Source organism: Trachurus trachurus (assembly GCF_905171665.1).
Source record: "Trachurus trachurus genome assembly, chromosome: 9".
Taxonomy (NCBI): Eukaryota; Metazoa; Chordata; class Actinopteri; order Carangiformes; family Carangidae; genus Trachurus; species Trachurus trachurus.
Window position 1 is genome coordinate 31,330,650 of NC_139895.1, and position 27,440 is coordinate 31,358,089.

The 27,440-nt window shown below is 41.6% G+C and overlaps 2 protein-coding genes across 4 annotated transcripts in view; both read left to right on the top strand.

Annotated features, from left to right (window-relative positions):
- Nucleotides 1–2,411: 2,411 nt before the first annotated feature.
- On the top strand, nt 2,412–9,373 carry slc20a1a (solute carrier family 20 member 1a; the record flags this gene model as incomplete). Its single annotated transcript, XM_083978352.1, has 10 exons — nt 2,412–2,760; nt 2,873–3,013; nt 3,098–3,183; nt 4,528–4,624; nt 6,695–6,814; nt 6,917–7,126; nt 7,651–8,122; nt 8,208–8,393; nt 8,490–8,574; nt 9,218–9,373. 10 exons carry the CDS (start codon nt 2,412–2,414, stop codon nt 9,371–9,373), a joined length of 1,902 nt encoding a protein of 633 aa, XP_083834478.1.
- Nucleotides 9,374–12,985: 3,612 nt separating this feature from the next.
- Nucleotides 12,986–27,440, top strand: part of dtx1 (deltex 1, E3 ubiquitin ligase) — a gene marked incomplete at its 5' end in the record, with an annotated part of 54,141 nt that continues 39,686 nt past the window's right edge. For 2 of the 3 annotated variants that reach the window (XM_083978297.1, XM_083978298.1), the window contains one exon: nt 12,986–13,244. In XM_083978297.1, the coding sequence (XP_083834423.1) occupies nt 12,986–13,244 (259 nt within the window). The remainder of the gene's footprint in view (nt 13,245–27,440) is intronic. The other variant, XM_083978299.1, reaches the window with a different exon arrangement.

Here is a 27,440-nt window from a genome sequence, read left to right on the forward strand (position 1 = left end):
CCATCAACAAACTGAAGTGTTCCTTTCAGCTCTGAATTTGCCGTTTATATCATTCATATATACATGGAGCGGGTAAGCTCGGTGCTGGTTAGACGGCCGTCGGTAACAAACCAGATGTCATTTTAGTAACAGAAGTCCAGAGAAAGCCGGTAAAACGTGGGTCAGGTAAACAATATGACATCGCCATGACAACATATTGTCATGTGTATTGTTTTGCCTCATGCTGACAGACCACTTGTTTACATAGAAGCTTGTTACTTGCAGGCTGTCGTCCGTCTGCCGTCTGCCCAATTTCATGTGAATGCAGCATGAAAAATACGACTGAGTTGCTTGTGATATAAAACCGCAACGCTAGATGGCAGTAATTCCTACACAATGTACCTTTAACACTCTCAATTTGGTCATCAACTGCACCTTGTCTTTATTTACTCATAGTTGATCTATACATAGTATCCAGGAATATGGCTCTGATTATACAAAAACAACAAACTCTGGTTACTCTAAACAATCTGTGGCTTGAAATATTTTTGCCATTATATATTTTTTTAATAATAGAAGAGGGTATATTTAGGCTAAACAATAGACATCTGTATTTCTCCGCGGTGGTTAGAGAAAAACATCATTTGGGGGGATTTGAGGTTCATATGCAGTAAAGCAACATAATCAAAGACAACTGTAATTATTTTCCCTGCCTGTCAACAGAGCAGCTAAACATTAGCTGCAGTCAGACAGCAGAGGTCCCATGACCGGACAGGAGAGGCGTGTCAACTCAGCCAGCTCAATTTATAAACCAACCTCCACCAGGAGCCTGTTAACATTTGGACTCTCCTCTGTCCACCTAACCACGGCTACATCCTCTCACTGCGCCTGAGCTGAGCACACTCGCCCCCCTCACTTTGACTTTGGACTCACGTGTGAGTAAGTTCTTCTGTTTTCTAAGTTTTTCTCTCTCTTTTTTTGTTTGGCTGCGTTGTCCCGCCATTTGAATTAGGCTATGCAAGAGCAGATTAGGAGATTAACATACCGCAATTTTCTATAGTGATGGTGAAGCGGTTCACAACACAACGACCGACAGACGGCTGAGGGTGAATAGGCCAATTATTCTCTCCGGCTCTAACATCCCTGTTTGAAGTTACAAGTGGATTTGTTTGTGATTTTCACTATGCAACGAGAGTTTTAACTGCTAGTGTAGCCGTGAAGATTATTATGTGTTTATTATTTTAATTATAAATTGTATGTTGTTACCCTTAGCATTCCCTTTTTATTATATTACTGCCATTGTTTTTATTTTGTGTTTAAATTATGAGGTAGTACGGTCCTGGCACGCTACCCATTCAGAAACCAGGGTTACTACTATTATTGTGTTATGTAACACTCTCTGTGCACCTGTTGCATGTTGTCTGATTGTAACAAAGACGGTGGTGAAGTCGTAGAGAGAAAACCACGAAGGTAGATGGTGAACATGTAGGCTAAACATGGATTCATTCTTATAATGAAGTATTGATTAGGCTATCAACGATCGAAAATAGGTATAGAGATTATTAGTGTTCTTTAGATAATATCCTTTTAAAATACCCCAGGAGATGAAACACACATGTTAGTAACTATTGTAGTACAGCATGTCTTAAGGGTCCAATATCCTGATTGAAATAGTGAACATTATAGTAACATGCACATGGTCAACTCTTAAACTATGACTGTATTTTTTATTTGGAGGATACTGATGTTACTAAAAACCTTCCTCATGTTGTTGTTGTTGTTGATGATGATAAAATAATTGCAGGCTAATATATCAGTCTAAACAAAGCACAGACTACTCAACTTTAAGCTGCATTAGTGAGGTCAGACACTGACTTCAACTCATGTTATGATTAACTCAGCTCTCCTGTTCAGACAGATAACTCTGCACTAACTTTATGCCAAACTAGAATGTGGCTCTAGTGACTTACAGCTGATATAAAACACTTCATCATAACCACTTCTCCCTGGCGTAGCTCACTAAATTACACCTGTAGAGCATAATGACACATGTCGTTAAGGAAGTCAGTGTTCTCTTTATTTGTGGAGCAGTATAAAAGGAATGTTAACAACTAACTCATGTACCTGTGTGTGTTTCTGCAGTGTGTATCATCAGAGGCTCAGCGTCACAATGGATCTCTCTCCCATCTCAGTGCCTTGTCGTATTATGGTGAAGCTTGCACACAAACCCTGCATACCTAGCTAGCAATAAATTATCATTCCTTCCTATTAGCACCTTTAGAGCCAGACTAGGGGGTTCTTTAATCCTATTTGTGGTGGAAATTTATTTATACATACATTACAAGCCTACCTCATAAGTCTCTGTCAAACCACAATAACTTGGTTTGGTTCGAGTCTGAGCATTGTAATTGAATTAAAGTGCAAGTATAGTGATGGATACAACTACACTAGCAACCCTGAGTGCTGCCACTACGATGGCTGTGGCCTATCACGCTGACATGTCAGGCTACTTGTGGCTGTTGGTGGTAGGCTTCATCATAGCCTTCATCCTTGCTTTCTCCGTGGGGGCAAACGACGTGGCCAACTCCTTTGGTACGGCGGTGGGCTCCGGGGTGGTCACCCTGCGGCAGGCCTGCATCCTGGCCACTGTCTTTGAGACGGTGGGCTCGGTGCTGCTGGGGGCCAAAGTCAGCGAGACCATCCGACAAGGCATCATCGACGTCAGAATGTACAACGGCTCTGAACACGTCCTGATGGCGGGATCAATCAGCGCCATGTTCGGTAAGCACTTACATGTTACATTTCTAACCGTGATTCAAAATCAGTTATATTTAACTACAGTGAATTTTTGGATTATGAGCTCAGGCCTCACTTGTGTGTTTTTGTACGGCAGGCTCTGCCGTGTGGCAGCTGGCTGCGTCATTCCTGAAGCTCCCCATTTCTGGAACCCACTGTATTGTTGGAGCCACAATTGGCTTCTCCATGGTGGCCAGAGGTCACCAAGGGGTCAAATGGATGGAGTTACTGCGCATTGGTGAGAATACTTTGTTTTTTTGTTTTTTGCACATTTGAAAGCAAATATCTGTTGAAAGCTAAAAGGTTTTTTTGCAATCCAAAGTGGCATCCTGGTTCCTGTCTCCTGTGCTGTCGGGCATCATGTCAGGCATTCTCTTCTACTTCGTTCGCAAATTCATTCTGAACAAGGTAAAATCTTTCCTTCAGTGTACATGGTTTAAAAAGTGTGATAATACAGATTAAGTAACAAATTACAAAATGATACCTCTGTACTAGATAGATAGATAGATAGATAGATAGATAGATAGATAGATAGATAGATAGATAGATAGATAGATAGATAGATAGATAGATAGATAGATAGATTAGACATTGCTGGGAAATTCAGTTTGTAAAAAATACAGAGTGACATGAGGAGAGGGGAGGAGAAAAATCAAACCCCAGACTATGCTCCAATGGGGAGTACAGTGTGGGAACAGAAAGTAACACCTCAGCAACAAAGGCACACATAAGTACACATCATAACATGAAAAGCAGCCATCCTTACGGCGCTGGTTCGGACCCACTTGTCCACTTGCCACGCCTGGCATCACAATCTAGGAGCCTCAGTCCGCAGGACGTCATAGTGATAACACAGCAAGTTGCCATGGAGACAAAAAAAACACTCAGATACTATAAACATGTAATTATAGCAAATAAAAACATTAATTCTGCAGAGAAACGGCTCATGTGACAAACTACTATTGTTAACTTATTGTTACAGATACTTCAGTCTTTAAGTAACATTTTTTTTTTAAGTATTTATTTCATATCTGGGCCTCTCTGAAGGGTCACAAGATGAATCTGAATGGTCGTCAGATGATTAATAGGAAAGGAAAAGCACAAATTGCTGCTGAACACTTTACTTCACTTTACAGTATTTTTTTGCATTTTTATTATTGTGAAATGTTGGCTCACTTGTCTTTGGGGGGCACCATTTGTTTTTGAGAAGTGTAAAGGGGAAGAGTGTGTGGAACTGCTAACAATCAGATATTTTATGAGCTTTCATAATGTGTTATTCTGTAAAGTAAATATTTACTCTATCTGTAAAAAGTATATTTTCAGTAGCCTACATAAGGGGAAGTGCAGCAGTTACATGGCAATACGTTTGACATTTTTTGAGAATGTGCTTTTTTTGTTTTTGTATGAATTACATGGAAAAACTGACACAAGTTCAATGTTTGTATGCTAGACATGATGAAAATTAGCTAACTTGGCTTAGCATAAAGACATCATCTCTCAAGCTCACTAATGAAATATTAACGTTGCTCAAAAGCTAAAGTGTATAAACATGTGCAATGTAGTCGTTGAGTTAAGTTGGCCGTAGCTTCTCGTACATACCTGAGAGTGATTTTGGCCTTCTCATCTGACTCCTGGCAAGGAAGTAAATATTTCACAAAATGGGGAAATTTTCCTGTGAGTGCAGTTCTTGAGAAAATGTGCTGTTGTACACATGACCCAGACACATGTCGCTCACTAAAGTGATTTCCACAGGCTGACCCTGTGCCCAACGGCCTCAGAGCTCTTCCCATCTTCTACGCCATCACTATGGGCATCAACCTCTTCTCCATCATGTTTACAGGAGCACCAAGTGAGTACCACCTCTGCACACTGCACCCTACGCCTCTCATGACACCTGCTTACTGCACTGCACTAACACAGCAGCTGCTGAAAAATCCCTGGAGCAAGATGAGGTCTGAAAATATGTGTCACTGGAGACACAGAGAAGAGATGATGACAGGACAAAAGTAGGAGAACATTGCATAAATATTTAATCATGTCTTGAGAGATTTTGGCCTTTATTTCATAAACCAAAATAATCTTTTACTTGAAGTCCCTGGCATTTCTGTCTACTGATTTATGCCAAAACTTAAAGGACCAGACACTAATTGAAAATGGGATTAAAGCAGGAATAAAATAAAACTAGCTGAACAAGAACATGAAAAAGATACCACTATTAAATGGAAAACTTCCATTCCTTTTTGTTTCATTTGCAGGATTGAACTTATCAAGAAGTCAACTGGCCTGGATACAGAAAACCTTTTTTTCCCCCCAATTTTCTTTATTTAAGAAGAGATATTTTCTGCCCGCACACTTCAGCTGTGTATGCAGTTATTAATGTCTGCGGCCATTATGGCATAGTTGTTGATGAAAGCCGGTGCTTTTACTGTCTTGGCTTTTTATTTGTGGTTAACCTGCTGTTGTCCACACAAACAATCAGGTAAGTTGTATTTGTATGGGAGAAATTTGATATTGTCGTACTAACCTGCATTAAGCCATTTTATTCCATCTGCGACAGAGCTTTTGCTATTCCCTGAAGCTATAAAGGAAAAGTGAAATACTAGAAGTGTCCTTCACAGAGTGTACTGCTGGTATTTTATCATTGTGCTGCAAGACTGGTCGGTTTCACACTATCTGATTGGAGGAGGGTGTATACTCTCGCTGATACTGTTGTCTGTAATAACACATTGAGACACTGGTACAGGACATTGAGACCTAAAATTGCCAATAAATCTCATGACCACATCTTATGAGACAGGAAGAGGACTTACATAGGAGTTATAATAATGACAAGTATTAGAGGTTTTTATACTTATACTTATACCTAAAGGGACATTGTGTAACTTCTCCTGTTATATATTCACGAAAATCGATTATTTGGTTCAAAAGTATGTTTTTCATTAAAGCAGATATCAGTGGAATGTTTTTGTTAATATAAGTCCTAAATAGTCCTATTTTCCGTCAGCAATCACTTACATGAAGTATTTCAGCCTAAACACGAGTCTCTCCGTCACTCTGCTCTGCTGTAACCCGAGGAGAAAATTTTCCTTGTGGGATACAAGTGTTATCCAATGAGGAGAGAGAACGGCATGAAGGGCTGTGTGTGCAGCCAAGGGATGCGCGTGAATGTGGTGACGTAGCACGAGGACCAATTGATGCCTGACAAGGGCGGGGGCTGCTAACTCATGGTGTGTTCAAAGAAACTCGTACTTTGTGTTTTTCCTTCCTGTGAAGTCATACCAGTTCGATCTGGTACGAGTTCACGGGTCGGAAGTTACGAGTGGCCGTTATAGGGAACTTTCACAGACAACAGGATGGTAAAAACACGAGCTACGGGTTACCTGGAACGCTACCAAGTCGTAGTTGTGACTTGAAGCTGTAACTTACGGTTTCAAAAGCCTGCCTTGAACGCAGCATTAGCCGAAACGGCCGTGAAGCTGATATCTGCTTTAATCAGTAACCCCCCCATTAACAAACGGAAGTGTTCCGGTAAGCTCTGACATAGCTCTGACATAGAGGCTTGTTTATGCCGTTACGTGCAGCGGCTGTCGTCCGTCTGCCGTCTGCCCGATTTCACGTGAATGCAACATGAAAAATACGATTGAGCTGCTTGTGATATACAACCGCAATGCTAGATGGGAGTAATTCCTACACAATGTACCTTTAAAAAAGTGCTATATAAATGTAAGCCATTGTTATTATCACTAGCCTGTTATTATTCTCTAAACTTGGCTAAAGTGTATAGAAGTGGTGACATGTTTTTCTCACTGATCTCAAAGGACCAGACAGAAAAAGTTATGAATGTATTACAGAAGCAGTTTATTTGTTCCTCCTCATCTAAGACACAGTTCTTTCTCATGTCCCTGTCTTGTATACACAGTGCTGGGTTTTGACAGACTGCCATGGTGGGGTACGCTGTGCATTTCACTGGGCTTTGCCTTCGTCACAGCTTTAGTCGTTTGGTTCCTTGTCTGTCCACGATTAAAAAAGAAAATCAAGCGTAAGTAAATCTCATTCCCCTGGACGTCCATTTACAAATGCATTTTGAATAGAAACCAACTCTATGCTTATTGCACATGCTTTATGTGTGGCACTACTACAGGTGAAACAGCTGCTGCCCCATGTGAAACTCCACTTATAGAGAATAACGCCAACAAACCTGTGCAAGCAGAGCAGGCCTCTGCTCTAGCTGAGCCTCACCCCCAGCCCCCTGCAGCAGACAGCGAGAAGGTGGCTTTCAAACTTGGAGGTTCAGATGAGGCTGATTTGGACAACAATGACATGGAAACCAAAGACTTGGATATCAGCAATGGTGAAAAATCTATATCTCTCTTAGTGTTAACATTCATGGAGATATGATCACAAGTAATTCACTGCAAAAACTCAAAATCTTTCCAAGAATATTTGTCTTATTTCTTGTCAAAATGTCTAATTTCTAGTCAAAACTAAACTCTTTTCACTTGAAATAAGAATCATCACCTAAAAATGAACTTGTTTTTTTAGATAATTTTCATTTGTTTCAAACAAATTTTCACTTGAAATAAGTAGAAAAATCTGCCAGTGAAAGCAAGTTTTTTGTGCTTGTAATAAGAAAGAAAAACTTGATCCACTATCAGATTTTTCTACTTATTTCAAGTAAAATCCTTGATGCTTGAAAGAAGTAAAACGTGTCTAAAAACAAGCTACTTTTTAATGTGATGAGTCTTATTTTAAGTATAAAATAAGAGATTTGTTTTGAAATTAGAAATTACATTTTTGACTAGAAATAAGACTAATATTCTTGGTAAGATTTTGAGTTTTTGCAGTGTTCTTACAGTTAACAATGCATTTTCACAGGTCTGAATGGCGGTATTGGCACAATGATGATCACTGATCCTCACAGTGGAAGATCTCACACAATCCACAAGGACTCTGGCCTTTACAAAGACCTGCTACACAAGCTGCACATGGCCAAAGTGGGAGACTGCATCGGGGACAGTGACACAGAGGAGCGGCCCATCAGGAGGAACAACAGCTACACGTCTTACACCATGGCCATCTATGGTATCCAAGGAGAGCCTAAATACAAAGACCTGGACAGTGGGCTGCAGAGAAGACCGAGAGTGGACAGTTACAGCAGCTACAGCTCAGCGGTGACCAGCGGGAGCACAGTCCAAGATGGGAGTGTCACTCAGGAAGCAGGCGAGGACCTTGCTGTGGAGGAGGATGAGCTGGAGATGGACCACCCAGCCGTCTCCTCGCTTTTCCAGTTCCTGCAGATACTCACAGCGTGCTTTGGATCCTTCGCACACGGAGGGAACGACGTCAGGTAGGCAAGGGTGTTTTTCTCAGTGCAGTTTATGTGTTACATGTGTTGCATTCAGAGGATTTACAGAAGCTATTTTCACCATTAGCAATGCGATTGGCCCATTGGTGGCCCTCTGGCTTCTATATGAGAGCGGCTCTGTGGTGTCCAACTCACCCACACCCATCTGGTTACTTCTGTACGGCGGAGTGGGCATCTGCGCCGGACTCTGGGTGTGGGGCCGAAGGGTGATCCAGACCTTGGGCAAAGATCTCACCCCAATTACACCCTCCAGGTATGCCACATACTGTATTTATGTTTCATTATAGCAAGGACAAAATCTGATATATCTGATAGTCAAAGAGCACCGTCATGTTTCCTTCCAATTCAGCGGTTTCAGCATCGAACTGGCTTCAGCAATCACAGTCGTTGTGGCGTCGAACATCGGCCTTCCTGTCAGCACAACCCACTGCAAGGTAACCAAACACCACCATCACAATCTGAACCAGATGTGACAACTAAAATGTTATTTATTTCTATATTACAGTCACTTTCACAGAAATATTTTATTTATATAGTGTATACCTGCAGTACTGGTTATATCACTGTCACTTACTCTGCAATATTTGTATATCATGGTCACCTTACATTATGATTTTTTTTTTTCATGCATACCTGCTGTGTTAGTATATTTATAATTTATAATTTATAATTGTCACTTACTTTGCAATGTTTTTATCAATGGTCACTTTACATCACAATATTCTTATTCCATGCACACCTGAAGTAGTAGTATTTATATTATTTATACTTATATTTATATCATTGTCACTTACGTTGCAATATTTTTACACCATAGTCACTTTACCTATCAGGCCACCTTATATCCTTATATCCTCAGTACTTGTTTTGCACATTGCCTGGTTGAAGGTTGATTGTTTTTATTGTTTATTGGGTCTATATTTCCTGCTTGTTGAGTTGTGTTGTGTTTGTGTTTTTGGTTTTTCTAGCCCTCTCTACTTTCTCTCTTAACTTGGCTGTTGAATATACTCCCTGTTCTTGAAAGCCACTGTCACTGTGATCATGTCTGCTGATTCACTCATGTTTGTGGGAACACAGGTGGGGTCTGTGGTGGCCGTGGGATGGCTGCGCTCCAGGAAGTCGGTGGACTGGCATCTGTTCAGGAACATCTTCATCGCCTGGTTCGTCACGGTCCCTATCTCCGGCCTGATCAGCGCTGCTATCATGGCTCTCTTCACCTATGTCATCCTGTGAGCCCTCCACTGTGCTGCTGCACTGTTGTGTCAACAGTGGCAGACTGCTGCCAACAGAGGATGTTCTCCATTTGTCCTCCATTAGTGATGTATATCATATCATTCAGTGTCATTCAGTGATGTTATCTCACAGCAATATGTCCATGAATGAATGATGTAGGATCTAATTACACTAATGTCTGTCATACTGTATATCCCTATGTATATTTGTACAAAACCTACATGTATTAAAAATCATATTATTCAGTTTTAACTGAAAAAGAAAACAGTTATATCTCATTTCCGTGTATTTGGATATAATAAAACAAGGATCTGCTTGATTTGAAGGGAATTATTTGTTTTTTCATTCATTATTAAACATTTTCAACTGAATCCTATTTAGTATGTGTACATACATGTGGTCCTGTAGGGATGGCTTGGTAAAGAATAAAAAAAAGAAAAGGTTGTTTTGTTTTCTGTTGAATTTATAATTCCTCACAAAGATTAAATAACATATTGATCTACTTTGGTACCCCAGGCGATCATCATTTCCTCCAACTACCAAAGCCAATCACAATCCCTCTGCTTGTCCATGTCTTGATGGGAGTGGGTGACGTTGAGGTAGTCAGGGCCCTACAACAGGATTGATGACCTATTACATCCAGGCACTAGTGGACTGAGGCGTACACTGATGAGGACGAGGCAGCAAACACCAATGCCTGGTCAACAAGATGTTCCCCAGCTTCATGGTGTTTCCACATTTTCTGTTCTTTAGTCTGGAGAGTTGTAAATGTATTTCCATAGGTAACAGCTCCATCTGTTGATGCAGTGAAGGGTTATTTTCACTGATTATTGGAGTACAGCTTTTGGAAGAGCTGTTGAATTTCACATTGCTTAAAATGAACCATTATTACCAATATAGGTAGATTCATAACGCCATTTTACGATTTATTAATCATCCCATCCCTTCACTGTGCAATAACCAAGGGAAAACTGGATTCCATGAGATTAATTTGATGTAGGAACACCAGAGGACCACATGATGGAGGTGTTTTCTTGATTATTGATGCGCTTGTGGAGCATGAAGTGGGTCTTGCTTATATTTAACTCTTCCTGAAAAAAGACTCTATGGTTTAAATCGGTCAAACTGCACTGAGATTATTAAAACGCTAAAAAATATATGTGCTTATGATCCATTGTGAGTGAATTTGGACTGAGACTCAGGATCATATTTACAGAACACATTACAACGTGATTAAGTGTTGTATAATTCATATTTGAGTTATATGCTGATTTAAGAATTGTGTTGGCAGGAACAATATTTCTCTAGATCGGCCAGACATTCTGCACTTACATGTCTGTCTTTTTATACAGACAGAAAAGAAACAGCTGTTAAAAAAATAATAATGAGCATTTATTTTACACAAGAGGCCTTTCATGGAATGAAAAAGATAATCAAGAGACCTAGGTCTGCCTGTTTGTTTTTTCTTCTAAGGATCATTCCTTGTTTTTTCTCTACTCATTGCAGGGTCATTATTTGAGCAGCAGATGGTACTGTTGTTCCACTTAAGAGAATTGAAAATGACCATGTTGAACTGGAGTAAGGATACATTAAACCCTGCACAGATAAACCCAGACACCAGGTAAAGCTATGAAACTTCCACACATGTTTGTGTCCACTATAATCCTTAATAATCAACTCATCAATACTTATTGACTCGGACACTTGACCTCTCTGTTATTTAAATGAATCTACAACTTGTCAGATTGAGAGATTAAAAATCCTTCAAATGAAAAGGTTGTTAAGAAAACAATGATCATAAGAAATTTTACTATGATGATTTAACTGTCCAGTCATGTGGATTCATGCTACATCCAGTCTGCATCCTCTGATACACAGCCATGGATTTTGAGTTGATATTGATATGGGAAGTTTCAGAGGCATATGATCTGGATGCTGCATAACTGACCCTGGGCCATTGGCTCTTATTAAGTGTAACCATTGTCCCTCTTTGGCTTAGTGTCACAAGAAAGTCACATGTCTTCCTGAACGCTTTCAGAGGAATGACTCTTTCTCTGTCTCCCTCTGCCTATCTGTCTGTCCCTCTCTCTCTCTCCACCTCTATTTATCTCGTTTAGGTCTGTGTCACTTCATCATCTAGTGTGATCATGTGTCGATCCTACGGCGTCAGCGCTGGGGTTTTATTTTGAAACCAGACACCGGAAGTTGTAGCTATAATTTGTTTGGTTGTAATTGACAACTGGATGGTTTTCAGCGGCTTGTCCACACAGGTGCGTCTGGGACATTTGTGCGTAATTCGCGGGCAGCCAGAATTGCGTGTTTTTAGGTCTCCCCTGTGTGAATGCGTGATGTTTGGCGTTGCGGAGAGAACCGCGCGCCTCCAGCGGAATGGCACGCGTTCACTTGAGCTCAGCGGACCAACAAGCTGCTGTTAGTCTGTAGCAACATCCACGGGAATGAAACGACGGCTTGGTTTTCTGCAATAACACAGGATTACCGGGGAGCCGCAGGAGGTGCGTTTTTGAAGAGAGATTTCGGATTGTTAAAAGGAAGGGGAACGCGTACAAGTCACCGATGTGAAAAAGCAGGTGCGTTTCACCTCGGTTTTTTCTTTTTCTTTTTTTTTCCCCTTTTCCAATCCGACCGGTCGGAGCCTTTGAAATGCAGCTTCTACCTGACAGATGTGTGGCACCACAACTGCAACCTACAGGTCTGTATCGCCAGAACCAATTCAAGCGTCACACAATAACATTCAACACGAGCTGTAAGATTGAGGACATTATTATACAAAAAAATACAAAAAAAAAAATCACACACACACACAAACAACATAAACAATCCTTTGCTTTCACGACATCTGAGCAGCTTTCTCTGTGGAAAATATCAGTAATGTTGTTTGTGTGTGCCAGGATTATGATAGCATTTGGCTGTTGGTGCACACTGCTCTGTCCCCCTCTACACAAATCTGATGACAATCAGTTATTTTTTGCTGCTGAGCCAGCTCTCAGGCTCATATACATTTTTTGTTGTTGGCACACTCAAGGTAAACAGAATTGCCTGGAGGTAAGAGCCAGGCACACTGAGGGGACTGGAACACAGAGCTGGTTAGCCTCATGTCATCTGCTCTTAAACACTACCTGACTGCTGAGACTCACGGGACGAATCACAGCGTTTGTTTACCAGTGTGTTTCTTGCTCCTCGTCTCCTGTTTAGAGAGCGTCTCCTGTCTGTGTTGCTCCTGATCCGGTGTGGTCGGCCGTCGTGGAGCACTGAGGCTGCCTCCAGCTGCAGATCTCATCATCATCATCATCCTCATCATCACCACCATCAACACCATCAACATCTGCCACTTCAAAACAGGACAAGACACAAGAGGACAGAGGCTGCAGCGGTCTGAAAGCACCTGTAGAGACGATGACTCCAGCTTGAAAGCAGCATGAGCTGATTGAGGACTACCAAACTAATTGCTGATTCAAGCTTCTTTTTTTTTTTCTGCCTGGGGCTGATGAAAATGTTCCAGTGTGTCAGTTGACTGACAGGGCAGCAGTGGTGCTGTAGCCCAGGACAGAGCCAGCAGCTGAAGTGCAGGCAGACACCACACAGAAGGAGGAGATGGCTCGTCCCGGATCGGGGTTGCTGGTGCCCGTCAACGGACTGGGGTACCCTCCTCAGAACCTGGCCAGGGTGGTGGTCTGGGAGTGGATGAACGAACACGGGCGCTGGAGGCCTTACAGTGCGGCGGTTTGCCACCATATTGAGAACGTGCTGAAGGGGGACGCCCGAGGTACCGTGGTTCTGGGGCAGGTGGATGCCCAGCTCTCTCCTTACGTCATCGACCTGCAGTCCATGCACCAGTTTCGACAAGACACAGGTAAGAGACGAAGCAGTTTCCTGTCTACAGATGACACAGATAGGGGTTGTCGGGAGGGGGAAGAACACATCATATAAACACAGCAGTTATGAGGTCATGATGTGAATATTTACCCCGGAGTTCTATCCCAGAAAAGGTAAATAAATGAATCATGTTGGGCCGTAATCACCGCAGATGATGTCATATTATCACATCGGGGCTGATTAAATCAGAGGCAGCCTTGATGTGGTGGCTGTACACACATCTTATGTAACTTTCAAGGGTAATAAATGAGAGTCCTGAACGTCCCGTCTGCTCTGGGACACGCGTTGAGTGGATGAGCCACAGGTTGAGCTGATGATGACGATAATTTATGCGTTCAAGGAGCGTCTTGATGCAGCTGCTGGAATGCCGTGACCTTGCCAAAGGTCAATGTGTTGGAGGGGCTGCGCATCCATCAGGCAAATGAGTGCAGCACTCTCCTCTCCTCGCTCTTCTGAGCTTATTGTTTTCATTAAAATGTGTTGTCACTCTTGTCACGAGAACAGCAATCACAGAAGTGTCTGATGAATTAGTTACTGTACACAATCACCGTGGAAGAGGAAGTACTTCAAGTCTCGGCCACATTTCTGCTAATTTATGTCACTTGACTGCACAGGAGGGGAAAGAATACACAGAATATGAAACTATAGCAAACTAGGTTGTGTGTGTATGTGTGTTTGACACTCAATAAATTGCCCAGTTTCCAAAGTACTGTACTGAATTAGAAGTTTTATTTGGGTTGTGTAGCAGAGCACAACACTTACATTACCCGTGATCAAGGGACTGGTTTACACAGTGAATGCGCTTATAAGAACAGAACACCCCTCCGCATAGTATCTGTTAAATCCACCCAGCACAGCCTTTGTTTGGTTGACTGTGATTCTCTGATGACTGCTACCAGATGTTTTTTGCTGTTACTCCACTAAGGCTAAACACACTCTGTTTGTCTCTGGGAGTGGATTCATCTTCCTGCTGTCCCACTGTTTGAAGTGAAGATATAGGGGGAGGTTTTTAGACATCTGTTTGAAGCAGCTCAGCTTTCTGGATTCATTTTGAATGTGGTTATTCAGCCACATATCTCTGTGTTTAATCAAAAGCTACTGATTGTGATTTAGCTAGCTGATGTTCGATGGTCAAAAAATATGTTTAACTGGAGCCACTGATGAGGCGAATCATGAATAGTGAAAGTCTCGTTTTAATTCAGAGGCAAGTCTCTTATTTGAAGGCGTTATGTAACGTTGCCGGAGCATCACATGAGGGACGGGGGGGAATATCATGCATATGGGATATACAGAAGGTGACCCCGCTGTGCATGGATCTGCATTAGTTGGCAGTGTTATTCAGAATGCATAAAAAAACAAAACAAGATACAGCTCAAAATTGTAATTTTCTTCATAGTTCCATTCTAATAATTGCCTGATTGTAGAGAAACAAGTCAAAATGCCATGACATGTTTAAACAGGTCAAAAATACCCACGGCTATAATAAACACATGCGTGTGTGTCTGTGTGTGCTTTCTTTTTACACTCGGAGTGTGTTTTTTTAAAACCCCACAGACAGATGGGCGTTGCAACAACTTCAGGCTGTTAAATTTTGTGGGCTGTGGCTCTGGTTGAAGTGGTGTACTCGCCCCCTTTAAAAATAAATTGGAGCATTAATAACATAATAACATGTTGCTATCCGGTGCTGACATCACATTACATAAACAGTGTAAAACAGGTTTTATTTAAAACCTCATCACCAAAAGGCCAACATGTAGAAACCAGACATGTGTTGAGTATCATTTGGTCCCTATATATTGAATAATAAATGTGATATTTGGTTATAGAAGATCTATGGAAACCCACTGACTGGTGTGATTACAAATGAAAAGTATATACATTCTATTCAATTCAATTCAATTACTTTTATTTGATAAAGAGGGACATTGTACATTGATAAACATTTTAAAGATAAAATGTAAATGTACTCAATTCTAGCTAAAAGGCTAATTTCCATTGACAGTCCCCCTATACTGAAATAGAAACAAGCAGGAAAACACAAATATAAGTACAGTATTTAAAAACATAGAAAGAAAAAACAAAGAAAGTAATACAATCATAATACATAGGTAGGTAAGACAAAAACACAATACAATTATGGTTCACAGTAGGCACAGGTGGTAGGCAGTGGAGGTTAAAGTGCTGGAGTCAGAAATTTAAAGTGCTAGAGTTGATGGTTAAAGTGCTAGATTTGGAGGACAGAGGAGGAGTAAAAAAGAAAAAGCATAAAAGAAAAAAAGGGGGGGTGGGGAGTGTAGATGGAATGGGAGGTTGCAACAATGCAGGTCTGGGTTATGTTTCTTGATTTAATTGTGGTAGTTGATGGTTGGTGCCAGTTATAAGGTAATCAGACAATAGGGGAGGGGCCAAAGGGGGAGGACTGAAAGAAAGAAAAAAAAACAGATTAAGTAAATAAGTAGGCCTAAGTGGTGAAGATGAGAAAACAGTCGGTTAGTTAATAAATAAAAGTACCAAAAATGATGACATGACCTCATTTTTAGTGTAACATGGTTACATAGAAGAGACATAGTGACATTTACTCATTATCAGTGGTCATGACTGCAGCTTTGTTTACTTAGTAGCCACTTCTTTAAGCTAGTTTTGAATGTGGCATACATATTACAGTCTCTTGTCATGAAAGAACACTTTGTGTATTGGCTATATACAGCAATATAGTGCTGTGTGTGTATATCACACTTATATCGATGTCTTTGTATTGTCGACAAGGAAAACGTTATTCTTTAACGTTTCGAATGCTAAATAAGCGTGTGGTACCAGTCGTGCATGACTCTCAGGTGGTTTGTAGAATAAGAAGCTCGCTGGTGTTTTCCCCTCTGATTGAACATAACGCAGAGCGGTGTGTGCGCGTGTGTGTGTCTCACTGGCTGCGAGATGAGCCAGTGAGCCGTTTGTCAGCCATTACCATGGTTGCTGGGGCCGGGCCTGACGTTTATCGCTCCTCATTGTGCCGTTCAGTGTGTTACCTTCCCTTTCGGCTGGGATAAACCTGTCAGTGCAGGGCCTGACGGACAGCGGCCCAGACACCTGCTTCCTCCCCTCCCTCCCTCCCTCCCTCCCTCCTTCCCTCTCCCTCTCCCTCTCTTCCCTCTGCACAATCTGCTCCTGTCCCTAAATATTGGCGAACCTCTGCCAGTGCCACAGCCATCAATCCCAGCTCCCATGAGGCTGTTGTGATGCTGCTGCTGCAACCGAAGCTTACGCAAAGGGCCTCGGTGAGCTTGTTTTAATGTGGATTGCGATGCATCTGTTTCACATCGGATGTTTGTTATATTTGTAGCTCAGCAGGTCACACACAGCCATTTGCTGTGTTGCAGGCTTATGGAGTGGCCCTGTGGGGAAACCCCATTTTGTCATGGAGCCAGTGATCCCGTCCTCTGAGGCTGTTTTTTGGCAAGAGCTGGAAAGAGACTTTAGCGTGCTGCTTGGTCTCCCTTGCGTGCGTGTGTGTGTGTCCTTGTGTCTGCACATGTGTGTGAGTTTGCTGATGTGTGATGGTGCACTCTGTCAGCTGTGGCAGCTGTGGTGCTTGTGTCCTGTCCCTGCAGGCTGTGTAGGGGTGCCCTGCTCTCCTGTGGCTTTGGGAGGAGCTCCTGTGGGTGGGAACCAGGCAGAGTTACTGCGACTAATGAGACAGTGGCTCGAGTTTATCTCCATGGCTCCCTTTAATCAGAGCATCATGACGGCAATACACACACACCGCAGACGATGCGGCAGGGCCCCTCTCTGTGGAGAGCAGGCTGAACACATCTGTATTTAGTTGGCATTTAAAGGGATAGTTCACCCAAAATTCAAATTTCACTCATTATCTACTCACCCTCATGTCGACTAAGAGCTATGAGAATTTTCAGAGTCCTCCGTGCCTTCTCTGAGTTACGGGGGGGTCCGCGCAGCAGTATTTGTCCATATAATGGTTGTCAATGGATATTTGTCCATATAATGGTTGTCAATGGATACCAACTTTCTTCGTCCAAAAAGACACACCAAAAAACATCCAAATACCTCCATACTGCTCGTCTGTAATGTCACTCTTGTATTGAAGCCCCGACGTGAGAAATTGTTCCGCCGGTCAGTGCAAATCACGCGAGATTTCACAGGAAGAGCAGTGAACCGAGACACTGGGAGCTTCCGTTACAAACAAGCTTAAAATATAGACTTATTTAATTTTTTTCAGAACAGTTTCTCATGTCGGGGCTTCAATACAAGACGGACATACACACGAGCACTATGGAGGTATTTGGATGTTTTTTGGTGTGTCTTTTTGGACGAAGAAAGTTGGTATCCATTGACAACCATTATATGGACAAATACTGCTGCGCGGACCCCCCCCCCCCCCCCCCCCCCCGTAACTCAGAGAAGGCACAGAGGACTCTCACAGCTCTTAGTTGACATGAGGGTGAGTAGATAATGAGTGAAATTTGAATTTTGGGTGAACTATCCCTTTAAAAACACAGTGCATGGGGTTCATCTAAATGCAGATGCTGGTGAGGGACATCAGTCTGGAGTGAAATCCTGAACCCTGTGCTTTTGTATATACAGTATGGGTGAGGGCTTAGAGGATTATATATAGTCTGGATGAATATCTGGCTGAAGGCAGGGAGAGGATTGGCCCCTGGCCAAGGAGAATCGATCCGATCTCCTCCCCAGAGGGGCATTTGAACCTCTAAACACTGCTGTGGACTGATCCCCTTTCACTACACCCACCGCCATAGCAAAACACATGGGCTTATCTGCCATTTCCATCATATACCAACACTTGTGGCCTGTCTGATGGATTTCACACTGCAGCTATTGCTCCTTCTGCCCCGGCTTTTAAACGCACAGTAGCTATCTAACGGCTGCTGCCAGGGGTCTCTCAATCAAAACATTAACAAAAGACAGCCTTTGTTGATGCTGTGAAGTAGTGTGGGATCATGGGAGTTGTCCTCACCACCGTTGCTGTCAGCATCTCCCAGTTTGTGGATTCCTTTAGTGGAAGTCGTTCGGGATCTTTTTACCAGGAGATGAATTATCCACAGAGGTCTTTTTCTGCCCAAATCAAACAGACTGGATGATTACAACTGGTAGAAACACTGAATAAAGCAGCCTTACATTAAAGTAAAAGTTTTTTTTTTTTTTTTTTTACCAATGCTGCACAGTAGACACAGGACCTCAGTGGGGCTGTGAGCTGACACTGCTAACCTTTGTTTTGATTGTTTCTGTGTCTGTGATTACTTATGATCCAGGCATTCAGGAGGTTTTTTACCTCATATCCAAATTATTCATAGAAATGTCTTTTTGTCTATGACAAACAAACGTGGGGATTAAAACTGATACTACAGACTGAAAAGAAGGCGGTTTAATGCTGATGTGAGGACGTAACTCAAGATCCAGATTTAAAAAAAACACTAAAATCCGTCATCTAAGTCAAATACGTAGTTGAAAAGAACCAAGATGTAAAAAGTGCATCTTAAAAATTTGACTTAAAAGGGGGTGAAAAGTCACATTTCAATGCTTTTGGCGAGCACATAGGGATATGGCGCCATTGAGATGTGGCCAAATGGAGCTAACAGTTTCAAAGTCAAAGATTTTAATGTGTAAATATATAGCATAGCTTTACCAGTTTCTTCTAGTGGAAAAGTCACTTTCCATTTGAATACGGTATTATTCATAAATAGGTATTCTGTAGGTTTCTGTTGTGGTCATACAACTGCAGGGGAGGTAACATAGACAGACTAAATATAGGATATTACTGTACATAGGCCTACCAGGAGAAATTAGTTTCAGTTTGACAGTGCAACAGCAAATGAGGAAGCAACATTAGTTTACTTGGTTTACATTGGTGTGTGTAGTGTGTTTGTTTATATTTTTGCTTGACATACTAATTACAAAAAGAAGTTTGATTTTACTTTTGCAGCATCCAACATGAACAACCAACCACACAGAGGTTAATGAGCATACATAACCTGACGGCACTGTGTTACGTGCTCTGTGTAGTTTGCTTCTGCTGAATGAAACCTAAGCAAAACTTAATGAAATGACGAGTCCTCATAACAGACAAACAGAAAAAATATGTTGTCATCAAAGGAAAAAAAAAGAATCAAATAGCACATTGAAAATGTTAGCAACCAGCTTTGGACACAAACAAAACTCAGCTGATGTTCCTCCATGTGTGCTGGATGCTGGATAAAAAGGCAGCTGTATGCAAACAAGCTAACTGTTGCATATTTAGATCATTACAGATTATTGATATGCACTTGTTAGAAATCGGGTACAATTGTATTGATATTTGTAGGCTATAAAGATGCAAAACATGATATTCCCACAGAGATCCGTCCGTCACAGCTAGAAGAAATCCATGCCGGCTTTAAGCCTTGTCATGATTGTGTCTGAAAAAACAGGAAAAAAGAAAAAGCAAAATATCTGCACAACCACTACAATTTCCATTTCTTTACACAAAAACCAATGCAAGGAATTGACATTTCCATCCAACCTTAAAATCAAACAGACAGCCGTGTGCAATTAACATCTGTATCTGTGCTGAATGGCTTTCTGGAGTTGTCAGGGCCATTAGAGTTGCTGGATGCTCCCTGTTGTGAGATGGCCCATGTGTGACTGCAGAGATAACCCCTATCAGCGGCTGTTGGCTGCTGCGTTGCCGGAGCAGGGCTTTGTTTGTTTTGGTCCCACGGGCGTGAGAATCTCCTCTGCTCTGGCCCGTTTCCCTCGGCTAAATGCTCTCTCTGACTAATTACGGTGAAAAACACCAGAAGACAAAGAAGAAGATGGCCATGTTCTCATGTCTGTTTTGTGTTAAAGCTGACAAACAACAGATGCTGTGGTTGTGGTCTGGAAATGTGTCTGAACACTTGCTGAGGCTGTACAATGCTGCAGATTGTGAAAGAGGGAAATGCTTTAGTTTTTTTTCTCTCTTTTATGTAGTTTAGTATGTAGTAAGTGCGTGTGGGAACTGTTTTGGTGGTCTGTGGGAGGAACCTGTAAAAAGGATTCCCGCTATGTACGTGCTAAAGGTCAGGTGCTGTATGCATCAGCTCTGACTGTGAAATCCCACTTGCGTCAGAAGAAAACAGAATGAGCAAAGAGTGGAGCCCAGAGGCTGTAAACTGTATATTTAGAATAGAAAAGAAATAGAAACAGGACACTTGCAGTGCTAGAATCATGCGTGCTTTCGTATTTGAACGTGTCAACAAGCAGAGCAGATGTGCACGGCTCAGCAGTGCTGTGATGTTGGCTGACACGCTGCATTTTGAAGCACTGTATATGTTGTTATGACATGACTGAGGCACTTGTTTTGGTTAAATGAAGTGTAGTTTCAAGTGAGGACTGCATGAAGCTTAGCAGATACTCAACAAGTCACGCCCTGACCACATCCACTGTCATGCGGACCCAAGATAAACACGTGACATAATGAGCATATTATTTTTCTCTTAAAGGGATAGTTCACCCAAAATTGAAATTGCACTCATTATCTACTCACCCTCATGTCGACTAAGGGCTGGGAGAAGTTTCAGAGTCCTCCGTGGCTTCTCTGAGTTACAGGGGGTCTCGGGGTAGCAGTGCATGTCCATATAACGGTTGCAAATGGATACCACTTTTCTTCGTAACAAAAAGACACACCAAAAAACATCCAAATACCTCCATGCTGCTCGTATGTAATGTCCGTCTTGTATTGAAGCCCCGAAATGAGAAATTGTCCCGAAAAAAATTAAATAAGTCTATATTTCAAGCTTGTTTTGTAGCGGAAGCTCCTCTTCCTGGTTCGTCAAATTTGGACGGACCAGGGTCTGTCCTCTTCCCAGTTCGTCCAAATTTGATGAACCGGGAAGAGAAGCTTCCGCTACAAACAAGCTTGAAAAATAGACTTATTTAATTTTTTTCGGGACAATTTCTCAAACGGACATTACATACGAGCAGCATGGAGGTATTTGGATGTTTTTTGATGTGTCTTTTTGTTACGAAGACAGTTGGTATCCATTTGCAACCGTTATATGGACATGCACTGCTACGCCGAGACCCCCTGTAACTCAGAGAAGCCACGGAGGACTCTGAAACTTCTCCCAGCCCTTAGTCGACATGAGGGTGAGTAGATAATGAGTGAAATTTCAATTTTGGGTGAACTATCCCTTTAAAGCTTTTTTTGTAATTAGCATAGTTAGCCAGTGAAGGTCTTTAGCTGAAATCAAAATGGTGCTTATAGCCAAGGCGGTGCTTAGGTGTCACTGTACTCAGGGGTCCATTATAACCCCAACCAGCTGGCTCAATTCCACTTGGATGTCGGCAGGAAAAGGACTGAAGCGGTGCAGTGGAGGGGAGGGGGAGGGGGAGGGGGGGAGGCTGACAGAGGTGAGGAGAGAAGAGGAACAGAAGGAGAGGTGGAGCGTTTTCCTGATGGAAAGTGACAAGAGAGGGTGGAGGGAGGGGTAATAACACTGGAAAGACCCTCCGCTGTGCTGCTGCACATTCCCCTGCTCTTTCACTTTCACACACAGCCGTGAAGGCTCCCATCCAGGGCCCTCAAGCTGCGACGATTTTAATTATAAATTTAATCTGGGTATATTTTTTGTCAGTTATCTGACTAAATATTTGGTTTCTAGATTGTAACAAACGGAGGCAGATGCTTGTCTCCGGCTGCTAGAGGCATAAAGTCGTTTATGTGGTCTGACCAGCAGGTCAACACACATACAAAAAAAAAAAAAACCTGCCCTCCATTATTTCAATAATGTGACACAAAATTCAAACTCAAATTTAAAAGCAAACAGTAAAAAAAAATAGCACATGTTAAAATATGCTTGTACTTATTTAGACCTAAATAACACACATTTTCATTATTGTTTAACCTTTTGATCATTTTCCAGTGTTTGTTTTGTCGTATATTTCCAGAGTCTGAATAGACCATACCAACCCAAAGATATTCAAGTCACACAAATGAACAAATGTATAATTAAATTCCTTTTTTTTTAAGAACTGATTTTCTGTCAAATAGTCATGTCAGCACTGCGCTTATTAAATTGAGTTTAGGCTTCAGTCTCACCTCTGTTAATCGTCATGCGGGCTGTTGTTCCCTCTAAGCGTGACCTTGTTTCCAGGGTGGCCGTGCTGGGGTTTGCTCGGTCCACATCCTTATTACGTTCCAGCGATGAGCAGGCTCCGCAGCTTCTGGCAGCCTCTGGCGTTGTTAGCAGAAGCGTCTCTCCACATCTCCTTTTAACTTCTAATCCAGCGAGTCACCACTTTTAACTTCTAAAGTGGATATCTTAGGCTTTCATCGAGGAGGCAACTTTAAAGCTGCTCTCTGCACCACTTGCTTACTAGGCCAGTCACTCAGATCAGGAGGCTGACGTTTTGCCTCGGCTGAAGCAGCCTTTCACTGCCGGAACAGGAACCAGACATCATCAGAGTATGTTTTAGAGTATACTGCTGTGCATCTCCTGTTTACATTAAACAGTTTTCTTGTTGAAATCTGTCACAGCAGGAGTTTATATCTGCATCTTAAAGGGATAGTTCAACATTTTGGCAAATTGGCCCATTGCCATAATCGCTATAGTCATAGCAGTAGGTTCGTTACCTTTAATTGTCGGTGCAAGCTATTTTTAGAACGGCGGAGCAGAGCTGCGAGCTGCTCAGAGCTACGCTACGGTGGCTAATGGGATTTCTTGGTTTCCCTCATCAAACTCATCAAATACACAATCCAACAACTCCAAAACGCTCTGGTGGACAAGTTGTGACCTGCACATTCACCACGCTATGAGATAATAATGGAACGTTACGAAACGGAGCCGTTTTCGACGTAAATACAGAGTCTGCTTGTTGAAAAACTGTCCCTGAAGGCAACGCACATCAGCGGTTTTGCATGAATTTACCTCTAAAACAACTCTGTCTGGTAACGTTCTGTTATTATCTCATAGCGTGGTGAATGTGCAGGTCACAACTTGTCCACCAGAGCGTTTTGGAGTTGTTGGATTGTGTATTTGATGAGTTTGATGAGGGAAACCAAGAAATTCCTTTAGCCTCCGTAGCGTAGCTCTGAGCAGCTCTGCTCCGCCGTTCTAAAAATAGCTTGCACCGCAGTTAAAGGTAACGAACCTACTGCTATAGCGATTATGGCAATGGGACAATTTGCCAAAATGTTGAACTATCCCTTTAAAGTATCCTCACTCTCATCTTGTCTGCCTTTGCCTGTAAGAAGTTATTCTGTCGGCATGTCCCAAATGTTGTCACAAATCATAATAATGTGACTGTTGTGTTTGTGTACATAGCTTTATAGCATCCTGGCGTTTCAGCATGTACACCAGATGTTGGCTGCTGTCATGCTGCAAAGGGACAGAGCGTTCCTCTATAGCAAATGGAGTGTCTTTGATCTAAAGGAGAGTGTGGCCTAACATTTACTGAAAGGATCTTTTGACTGAGACCAGAGCCGCACTGACGCAACTCGGGCTGCCAGCGGTTGCAGTAAGCCAAGCTCGCAGCTCCCTTGATCAGTCTCACAGTGAAACACAGCAACACATTGCGGGGACTCTGCGCTTTGGTCTCAGCCTTTTTTTTTTTAACTCACTTTACAAGAAGATGCGCTATCCCACTTTTAGCACAGTGCGGAGCCATGACGGATCGCTAAAGCTGAAACTGGGGTGGCTTCCTCAAAAGCACCTTAGTGGTGAGACAGTCATCATTGTTCCATTTTAAGCTGATGTGAAAAAAATAGATGTGGCGTAGGACTAAACACAGACACTACTCATACCTCCACACTGAGCCCTTTACTCAGACAGTCACTTGCTCCGGTCCTGCTGAATACATTACATCACATTTTCTACACAATACTTTGAGACTTTGATCACTGCTGTCTACAATACAACTTGTTATATTTTTCATATGTCAATAAAATGAACAGAAACACATTGAATGCACCTTTTAGAGATGTTTTTTTTTCTTGTATTGATGTACCTGGATGTGATTTGATTATTATCATTGTTGTATGAGAGGGCTCAGGTGAAACTTTTAAATAATGTGAATGTCAATTTAAAAAAGGGAATATATAACAATATATAAGATATGTTTCATTTCATTTTGATTTATTCCATTCATGGTATACATACACATGGTTGCACATATTTACATAATGTACACATAGTCACCATAAATGAAAAGGAACAGGATGAAGAAAAACTTATAGTACCTGCCCCTCTGTATTGTTATAATTGCATTGGCTTACTATCAACACCAATATTATACTCTATTTCAAAAAATTAAAGATGATGAAACTTATAATAACAAGAAAACAAAGAAGCAAAATAGCAGTGGACACCACTTTTCTATCTATCTTTTCTTTTTCCCCCTCTTTTTCTCCTTCTCCTTCTTCTTTTTTGTAGGCGCTTATCTTTTCTTTTTTAAACATTTTTTTTTAAAGTTTTTTAAACTTTTCCGTTCCTTGCTTTGTGAATGCCATAGTTTTACACCTGCAACAGAAATACAAATTTTTTTTAAGCTTAGCCTTGCGAATGTAGGCCTATGTTTAAAATCAGGCTTCAGTCTGTTGTCCTCTTCCTCCAGTTTGAACAATGTTCTGACACCAGCGCCATCACTTTCATACTATATGTTGCCTTATGGGACTTTCCCAGGTGAATTATTACCAAATTCCTGACATTGTGCTAATGTTGCTCTACCAGAAATCAATTCCTTGTTGCCACTCTGAACCGCAGCTGTAGTGCCTATGGCCAGATAAACGACTGTTCTGAACATGACAGTTTCATTATTTCCTCAGGCCCGCAGGAGTGAGTTGACTTCAAGTGTGAATGTTCGATAACTGATAGTTTGATGATTTTCTAGTGAAGTAAACTCATGTTGACGGTTTATTTTTTCAACCTTGAGTGGCTCAGTTTCTGCAACCACCTTGTTATTTCATGTTTTTTGATTGCAGGGCAAAAACTCTTTGGGGGAATAATGATGGGATGGAGCGAACTTAATTATTAAAAAAGAGAATTGTCAGATGTGTTGATAAAGCAAAAGATAACTACTTACTTACAGCCTTATTTACCAGATACAACACAATCTTCATGAGGGTTTCTGTTTATTATTAGTTACTTGACAAAAATGAAACAAGACAGTTGGATGAGAGACACGTCAACACATTAAAGGTCTTGAAATTACATTTTCACACAGGATCCCATTCACACAACATAGAGGACCTGTCATAGTTGATATGCTTCTTCCCTTATGTTAAAGTCTGCTCATTATTATTATCTATCTATCTATCTATCTATCTATCTATCTATCTATCTATCTATCTATCTATCTATCTATCTATCTATCTATCTATCTATCTATCTATCTATCTATCTATCTATCTATCTATCTATCTATCTATCTATCTATCTATCTATCTATCTATCTATCTATCTATCTATCTATCTATCTATCTCTAAAATTCTGGCATGTGGTTGATAAATATATGTACTCCAATGTCATGGAGCAAACCTGCATGGGGCTTTGGGGTTGCAGGTGTCGTTTGTTCTCAGGTTTGTGTACATAGTGTGCATTGTGAACAGGTTGTCTGAACTGATAAACACAAGGAGGAATCATTGCTACAAGGCATGGGGACGGGAACACGTGTGCACACATGCAAAAACAATCACTTACTTTGACTGTGTGTGTGTGGCTCGGCTGCTCTGGACAACATCAGTATAAGTCTCTGTCTCACTCTTGTCTTTGCTTTCTTTGTCGCCTTTAAGTACCTCTTAATCATGACTTGTGGTGAGAGTCTGTGATTGGTCGGTGTGAGGAGCATCCTGCAGTTAACCTGTGAGCTGAATTTTATTATTTGCCAGGTGCTCTTGGCTTGGTGGAGACCCCTCCAACCTCCTTCAGTTCACTTTTTCAGATGTTTCATTATTAATGAGAACTTACAACTTACAAACTTTCTCTAGATTTATACTACTGGTGCTTCCAGGTGAATTTTCATCAGACTTCAATGGCTTCTCTCTGGCTGAGTGGATGCATGCATTCAGTCAGGTGTGCACCAGTGAATAAAAAAGGCCCCACACTCTTCCTTTTTTCTTTTTCTTTTTCTTTTTCTTTTTAGCACATATGACACATGATTCACTTTTGCTTTTGATTTTATTGCAGAAAACAATGAGAATAGATGATAATAAAAGAAAGAAAAGAAGAGAAAAAAATTGTCGATGTAGCAAAAACAAACATTCAAGAACCTTTCTGCTAATATAACAGTGTAAAAAAATCAATTTAGGTCTGATAGATGTGACACTCCAAGTAATGATCGAAAGAAAAGGAGAATAGTTTAAATGAATTCATCTCATTCATAAGTATGAACAGTTATCTCCAGTAATGTGTGACGGTACTTACAGAATCACCACAGGAATGTTAACTGTAATGAGCTTTGTACATTAAAAACTCCAAATGCATCTGGATTTCCAGCTGACGGTGCGAGCTACACCTCACTGAAAGCTTTAGAGCTAATGGGGTTAAGTGGCGAGGTAATAAAAGAAAGAGGTGATACTGGGACGCAGCAGGTGAACTCTCAGATCAGGTGCAGATGATAAAACACAGAACATTCACACTCTCTGTTCACATGATACCATACCGATGTTGTTTCTTTTATCCTTGAAGACGCCACAAACCTAACCTTGAATAGTGTTACCATGACAACAAAGGTCCGGTGTATATGCCTGCTGTGACCCATGTGGTTGTTTAGGTTTGGGTTATAGGTTGTTGTGGCTCCATGTTGAATTCAGGTGCTTTTCCCTGATGTCGAAACACAGATCGTTTTGCACAGTGAAACTAAAACAAAGTGAAGAAACGATGTGCATAACACATTTTTGAACGGAGGGGCGGGTTTAAGGTGATTCACAAGCTTTTAAGTATTAAACACTCTCCCCTGCTGACTTGGAATTCGGCTGTTAGTTTTGTAGTTTTGTCCTGTGGTCAGCTTGAATTTCTGCCAGTTACAATAGATCCAAAAATCAAGCATAAACTGAAACTTGTGAAAGTGCTCCTGCAGCATAATCTGTTCCTCTGCTTTCCAGTTGCATGGTCAGTATGATCCAAACAGTCATCTGTCCGCCAACACGTGGCTAAATAAATGCACTGACTGGCTGAGACTCAGAGC